At 38.6% G+C, this 8,418-nt stretch overlaps 1 protein-coding gene across 1 annotated transcript; it reads right to left on the minus strand.

Moving 5' to 3' along the window:
- Window positions 1–221: 221 nt before the first annotated feature.
- LOC311213494 (olfactory receptor 5V1-like) lies at window positions 222–1,160 on the minus strand (the record flags this gene model as incomplete). The annotated part of the gene is made up of 1 exon (XM_084293533.1): window positions 222–1,160. One exon carries the CDS (start codon window positions 1,158–1,160, stop codon window positions 222–224), a length of 939 nt encoding a protein of 312 aa, XP_084149659.1.
- Window positions 1,161–8,418: the final 7,258 nt, after the last annotated feature.

Consider the following 8,418-nt stretch of genomic DNA (forward strand, 5'->3'; position numbering starts at 1 on the left):
GCAAACAGGAAAGCAACAGCTGTGTTCCTTGCCCTAAGTAGAGACCCCACATCCCAAGGGCACCAGACTGAGCTCCAGAAGCCGGGCTGGAAGGAGTCTTGGGTCCAAAGCTGTGGGAGGTGAAGGCTGCTCTTACCATCTTTTAACATATAGGACAGATTGTTTCCTTATAGCTCCATTTTAAAAAGTGCATTTATTTGGAATGTATAGCTTAAAGGTAGTTACAATGATTGTGAAACTTTAATTTTCCCTAACATTCTGCCCAAAGCTGTTTTCATATCATTATTTTTCAGGCTGTAGATTATGGGATTTAACATGGGAGTTAAAATGCTGTACTGGATGGAAAACAGTTGATCTAGAATGAGTGAAGAACTTGAGCTGGATTTTGTGTACTGGAACAGAGCAGTTGTGTATAGCAAAACCACTATGATGAGGTGGGAGCTGCAAGTGGAGAATGCTTTCTGCCTTCCCTTTGAAGACTGTATCTTCAGGACAGTAGAGATGATATAGATATAGGAGGTGAGGGTGAGCAGGAAGGAGCTTGACCCAAAGATCACCGCAGAAGACAAAAGAACAACTTTATTGAGGGTGGTTCTACAGCATGCTGCAGAGAGGAGAGGAGGCAACTCACAGCTGAAATGCTTAATTTCTGTGTAGTTGCAGAATTGTACATTTAACATTGGCAGTGTGTTTATAATGGAATGTAAGAATCCCATTGCCCATGCACTCCCCACCAGCTGGTTACAGAAAAGTTTGTTCATAGCCTCTTGGTAGTGCAGCGGGTTACAGACAGCAACAAATCGGTCATATGCCATTGCTGAGAGCATGAAAATTTCACTACCAGCTGAAAGAAGGATAAGGGACATCTGTGTAATACAGGCACCGAATCCAATGCTTTTCTGCTTCACTAGGAAATTCACCAGCATCTTAGGAACAGTGGTGGTGGCATAACAGATGTCTATGAAGGCTAAGTGAAAAAGGAAGAAGTACATAGGGCAGTGAAGGTGGGAATCAGTACTTATTACAATCATGATCAACATATTTCCAAAAAGAGTAATAAAATAAATAACAGAAAAGACAAAGAAGAGGAGGCTTTGAAGATGTGGGTCACTTGTAAGTCCCGATAGAACAAACTCACTTGCACTTGTTTGGTTTGCCATTCACAGTATGTGGCCTGTAAGAGCAGAAATAAATAATGACGTCAGCAAGCGGAATCAGGATTAAAGTTACACTAATTGACACTCAGGTAATAAAGAAAGGCAAACAGACAACTCAGTGCAGTTTTGAGTGTTAGCAGCAGTGGGTGGGGTGCAGTCAGTTTCAGTCCTAGCTGAGAAATTTCCAACAGAGGTATGCAGACAGGTTTTGATGTAAGCTGTCCTGCCCACTGAGTCCAACAGGAATTTCCTGCTCAGAGTGCCTTTCAGATTCCACACAAGGGGAAGGCCTTAACAGCTAAACGTGGGAAAGAGGACATCCTTACAATGCACTCACTTCCTTACAGTATGTTTTCCTCTTGACAAACAGGTTTAAATCCCAGATTTGCCCAAGACCAAACACAGCAGCAATACCAGTTGCACCAGTCTGTTCTGCACAACTCATGACCTTAACTTTGAACTAGAGACTTTATGCAAGGTTGTTTCACTTCTTAGTTCTTTTTCACAGAATCACAGAATCATCTAGGTTGGAAGAGACCTCCAAGATCACCTAGTCCAACCTCTGACCTAACACTAACAAGTCCTCCACTAAACCACATCACTAAGCTCTAAATCTTTGGTAACTTGTAGAGTTCAGACTCAAGTTCTTAGAACCAAGTATCCTCATCCATTTTGCATCTTTAACATCTGAATAAGCAGAACTACTCTATGACTGAGTTCCCACTTCTTCCACCTCGGTCCTTTCCTTTAGTTTGTCTCTCTAAAGAGACAGATGGATTACTCCTGAGTTCAGGCAGAATTAAGCCGTACTTTTGGCACTCAGGGATATTATATCAAAGTGTGAGCTTTATCCCAGTGCTATCATGACACTTTGACATTTTGACATTTTCTGGAATGCCTGACAGTGTTTTTTTTAAACAAACATTGCTGTGTTGTAGAACATGTTATATACCATGAAGCTCTTTGAGCTCAAAGAGCTTCACAGTATGTCAAATTAAAACCATATTTTGCTCAACCATTCCTATTTTGAAAGCTAACATGAAAAAAACAAACAGAATGGTACAGTGAGAGAGAGTTAGGTCAGCAGAGTAAAATTGATTTTGCAATTTGATATCAATGGTCTATACCCTTTCAGTCTTCTGCAACATTGACAATACTAGTCAACACTTGCAGACTGTCATTTGAAACCCATTAGGAGAAATTTTGTAGTGTTATTCACTTGGGTTATATTGGATGCAATAGCGTTACTTTTACGTTTATATTATCCCCACATCTATGTAAGACTTGAACAAAAATCATAGTACCATGATAATTTATCTTTTTCTTTGTGAATTTTTAAAGAATACTGCAGTTTAGTTGTAGCAGACAGTAGGTAAGAAAGTGGACACTAGCACCTTTAATAGCAAATTAATTCTACCTGTCTCACATATACATTCTGAGTCACTCCTGGAATGGGCAGGCTGATTTCTTTGGCTACACAAAGAGTCTAAATGCTGAACATGAACAGATGACAAATAGAAAATTGATTTCATATCTACCTTCAAATTTTAGCAAAAGTTTCTGATTTTTTTTCTTTAACTATATTTTTAATAGATTGGCGCTGTTATTCAATACAAAAGGCAATAAAACCAGTCCATTAAATCTAAAGAATCTAAAAATCTAAAAAAAACTATCCATAAATAAATAAAAACCTCTTAAGAATGAATATAAACTGCTGGTTTTTTATTCATTTTTCACTGGTGGCAATAACAGTAGTGGAATGCTGAGCTGCTTTGAATCACAAGCATGGTGTGCATCCTCATTCAAAACTTCTGCAAAGTTAAACTGAAAAGAGCTTTGCTAAGTGTACAGAGCCATATCAGGCTTACATTGGATTTTTTTTTATATATATATATTTTTTTAACATACACATGCAGAGACATGATTATGTGTTGTTTTGTCCTTCCCAGAAGCCTTCACTGACTCATAGTACTGGGAAAAAAAGAAAAAATTGCACCTTTACTGAATTATTTCTTTTAGGATTTATGTACACACCAAAGGAATAACTTATTTTCTTAGGATTTCTTTACTTGTTTCAAATTCTTGTATCCTCTCCCTGTAAAGTATATTAAAATGTATAGAATGTCTAGGTTAGTACAAAATACCATAATGGAATAATAATAAAAGTATGTCCATACATGTATATTCCTAAATCCATAGAAAAGAGAAAAATAACAGTGAACTGACCTACCTCTGATATTAAAATCATGAACAAATTAAAACTGAGCAAACAGATTGACAAAGACACACACAACTGGGGAGATTGAACTAAAGAGTATACATTAAACTGATACAGTTCCTTCCTCTTTACTACTTTTTGTATTAATAAAACTGTTAGACAGAAATTATAAGTTAATGTTTCCAAAAAGACAACATAAAAAAAATCTTGAAGTTCTCTCTCTTGTCTCTGATCTACTTATCTAGTCTTCAACCTCCCTGTCAATCTCTGTGTCTTTAAGTCTAACATTGTACTTAAAAACATGCAATACAGTTTACCACAGGAAAATAAATGCTTCTCCTGGCTCCTGGTTATGTACTGTGGAAGAATCTGTTATACACTTCTTCTTTTATAGCTCCTCTCTTTTCATATGCCTGACTCTGAATTCTTAGCCTTACTTTGGGAAGCCTAAATATTTCCTGACTTCCGCAGGGAAGATTATCTCTAGTGTATGAAACTGTTAATATTTCAGGCCAGGAGCTAATGAGTTTTTTTCAAGACAGGAAAAAATAATAACAACAGGCTATTAGTTAGTTTCTTATATTCCCAGTGTTGCATATTATAATGCCTTTCATCAGACATTCTGTTTTGAAGACTGCTGTGATGTCTGTATGATAACAGAAAAATTAATTTACTGATACTGGAAACACAAACTGCCTAGTAAGTAATTCTGAGACCAAGAGAAATCATCATATGTTGGATGTTTTGGCTGAAACAAAAAAAGTCAATTAAAAGCAGTGATAATTAAGATTACAAGCATCCCTCCCAAATAATCTGAAACTACACATTGTACATCCTTTTATTGATGATCTCTTGTACGGTGGACTCTCATAATCTTTGATGCCTACAACACAAACAGCTGAGACAGCTACTTAATGCCCCCGTATCTTAATGTCCATATACAGTTCATATAGAAATATGTAATCATATATAGTGATTGCTCATCTTTATGTCAGGTGTTTACCTGAGAGTGAAGTGAACCATGTCCTGGTAATTCATTTTTACTTCGTATTTGTAAGAACTAAAGAAGTTGCTTAGGTATTAGTGCCCATAATCTGGATATCTAAGTATGAACATCCCATCCGAAAGAAATACTATATCTCAGCAGTAAAAAAGAGGTGACATAGCTTTTCTTTTTTTTTTTTTTTTTTTTCCCTAAAAATCCTCTTTTTGCTTTATATAAGAAGACTTTTAGCCTGTGCTTGACTTTCTGTAGTTGTGTATATTTTGCTTTGAGTGCCCTAGAAAAGAGTTATTGATTTCTATCCCCTTTTAGCACCCTTGCAACTGTGGTCTGAGAGTCATTCATGAGTCTACCACAATTTATGCAACTGAGATAACATGTTTGTGGTGGAATGACTTTCAGGACAAGTGGTGTTTCTCAGTAGTCTCTGTTTCCTATTAAGTATGATGCAAGGAAGAATTATAACATCCCATGCATGAGAATAAAAGTTTGCATTATTGGAACCCCGGATAGAAAGGGAAAGGGAAAGGGAAAGGGAAAGGGAAAGGGAAAGGGAAAGGGAAAGGGAAAGGGAAAGGAAAAGGAAAAGGAAAAGGAAAAGGAAAAGGAAAAGGAAAAGGAAAAGGAAAAGGAAAAGGAAAAGGAAAAGGAAAAGGAAAAGGAAAAGGAAAAGGAAAAGGAAGAAAAAAAAGACATGGCAATGAGCACCTATTCAGCCATGCTTTCCTCCAAAATTTCCTGGTTTTGTGGAGAACCTGTGATACTACTACTGCACGACAAATAAATCAAGAAGATTCTCCATATATCTTTTCTCTTTATTGTCAATTTTAACTTTTCACAAAGCTTTCATTAATCTCTATTTTAAAATAATGTACTGTAATTAAAACTTCTTAACTAAACAGAAGAATTCTTTATTCCTAAATCTGAAATCAAATACTTAAATATTAATTCACTGAATTCTGAATTACTTCTAGGTAGATGGGTAGATGAATATTCAGGTATGTAGGTGGGTAGACATAAAAAGGAAATGGCAGATGATTTTTTTTCCTTTAGCGTGTTTAAAATCTCTCTTATACAACACTATCTCCCCCTGAATCTACTTCATTCATGCAGGCACACACAAATTTCCCACCCCTAGAAGCCCCCAAACTCTACAGTCTCTTTGGCAGCTAGGCCTCCAGCAGTCATTGTCTCCCATAGTCTGACACTTAGATGTGCACACACATAAAGGCATGCTTGTTAACCTATGAAGATCTTTTTGGATAAGTTATCACACTTAACAAAGTCACTTAAGTAATAAAATAATAATAAAAAAAAAAATAACAAAACAAAACAGAACACTTTTGTGCTATCTAAGACCTATGGAACCAACCTTTATTTTGTTTCCCATCTCAAGCCAAGCCAGACTTCTGTCCCTGTATTTTGGAATTGCCTGCTTCTGTGCTCTGAATTAAAAATGACCAGCGCTGATGAACCCCATCATGGTGTAGATTGCCTTTCTGGGCAATAAACAGAAGTGTCTGTCTCCAGGTCAGTTTCCTTTATATAAACCTCCAGCTATATGTCTTCCCCCAAAAGGCTTGGAAAGCTACGGTCTTCACCTCTGCCTTCTGTATGAGGCTCAGCTCTGTATTGTAATGCGTGGGCTGATCAGCTGGGAAAGTGTCAGCCCCTAAATATGAGCATTCAAGTCCTTGTTCAGGAGAAAGCTTAGCTGATTCTTGGCCATGCAATACATTTGCAGACTTGAGAAAAGAAGTGCAATACCAAATACCATGCATGCACCAAACACTATCCAGTAGGATAGCTTGAAAAACTGGTTCTCCAAAAACAGGATTAACATTAGAGGATGAAGGGCTATCGATCACTGGATTTTTTTATTCTAGGAATTACCTGGAAAAGGTAATGGGAGGCAATACCAAACAATGTGGCCTTCACATCTGCCCTGGAAAATGATTCACTCCTGCCTTCCTTGGCCTACTAGCAAAGCCTATGTTTCTGTAGTCTCAGGCACACAACAGTCTATCATGCCCTCAGCTGGAAGGAGCCATGCACACTTGGGAAGCTGTTGAAATGCTTGCTTTTGAAGGCTACTGAGTAGACCACAGACTCTGGAAACAGGACACTGCAACTAAAGATGGACTCAGAGGTTATGGAGAGCCAAGGAGCTAGGCAGTGCTATACTATGCCTTTGTGAATGTGGTGGCTTATGCCTGAAGCAGAAAATGTCTTCCTTTCCCTTCTCCCCCTATGGAAAATTGCCTGAGGTGACTTACAAATTAAACTTATATTCACATCTTAAAGAAAAAGTACAACACTGAAGAAGCTTCCAGAGTGAAGTGTAGCTGCTCTACACAGAAGTTTTCTAGGCCTCCAACCTCAGATGTTGATCACACTGGGGGAACTTGTGTAACTCTAAGAGGAACATTATAGAGTGTGGAGCGGAGTGGAGACAACACAGCCAGGCTCTATGATAAGAACTTGATTGTTCTTGCTGTAGAATATTGTCAGGCTTGTTAGCGTTGAAATACCCAGTGACTGTAAATCAAGAGAGGATTGCTGAGACTGCGTTTGAGCAGGAATGTGATTTAATTAACATGCACGAATGTGTATTGATTAACATGCATATCTTGTTCATCTGGCCAAAGTATAGGATGGTTGTTGGAGATTTGCAATTGAACAATGGGCCTGGGAACATTCAACTGTTGACTGCCCCTCTTCGGAAATGGCCATCCAGACTATTCCTTATGCACAGACGTACATCTAATCCATGTATCTAATTCAGATACAAGGATGTAGTGAGGGACTGTAACAAAGGCTGAATGAAGATGAAGTACATGTTTTCAGCTGATATGAGTGCATCTCCTTCTCTTACTGCACATACCTTCACTGGGCTGCTGAGTTAATAAGCAGGTTTTCAACTGACATGGAGTTAATTTTCTTATGCATGAGGTATCTTTCAAATTACTGAAAGTGGAGAAAAGAGGGTGCATCTGAGGCACAGCTTATTTCATCTGTCTCAGATATCGATTGTTGATTATAGTCTTACTCCTAATAGCTAGTAGTAGAGTCAATGTACGTTTTCTGTTCCTTCTTTTACTGCTGTATGCACCCCTTATTTTATCAGTGCATGAATGCTGAATCTCTTCATGGATCCCTTCTGGCATGTTCCCAAATTAAACTCAAATATATTTTAAAGGTGTCATAATTCCAGGGATATCCTGATTAACAAGGGTAGGACCATACCCTGTCTTTCCCATCTTGGTTTAGTCTTCTAGTATTACATATCAAAGCCCTATACCTTTATTCCACTTTTTTTCCTATCTAAACAGTAAGCATGGGGTGATACATTACAAGCTATGAATTTGAGTATGCACTCAAAGCATCACTGCTTGGAGCAGATCTCAAGTACAATGTAAAGAAAAGAACATAAGTTAGATTAGCTTCATCCTAATATTGTATCATATAACACTATATGCTTACAGTCACACCAATTCCAGTCCCAATACCTGGTTTGGGAACACACACTTCTTCCACTGCAGTGGCTGCAATAACCACTCCATTTGCTCCAGCAGCTGGCATTGAGACCCCCACTTGCTCCAGTAGATGGCACCAAAGGTCAAGGGTGCCTACACCACTGGGCTGACTCCAGTTGAGGCCAGCCAGTTCACTCATACCAATTCCCCCAGCAGCTGTCACTCTGGGCTCAAAGTCTGTAGGACCCTTTCAGATCCAGAGAGCTCTGCCCCCTCCGATTCCTGATGATAGGACCCCTACTCGCTCCTGTACCTGGCCCCAATTCCACTTCCACACACATAGGTCCCACCAGTGACTGTTTCTGAGACCCCTGCATTCATTCCAATAGCTAGCACCACAGGCTGGAGTGCCCTTTCCCAACCTGACTGCAGTATCTGACACTGAGGTTCACTCACCCATATCCAGGTCTTGGCAGTACCTGGTTCTTAATCCTCACAGCTCATGTACATTTTGGAGAAAAAGTGCAAATATACAGAGAGATAACTAAGAAAAGATTTAATGAG

The sequence above is a fragment of the Netta rufina genome (genome assembly GCF_964035555.1).
Source record: "Netta rufina genome assembly, chromosome: 11".
Lineage (NCBI taxonomy): Eukaryota > Metazoa > Chordata > Aves > Anseriformes > Anatidae > Netta > Netta rufina.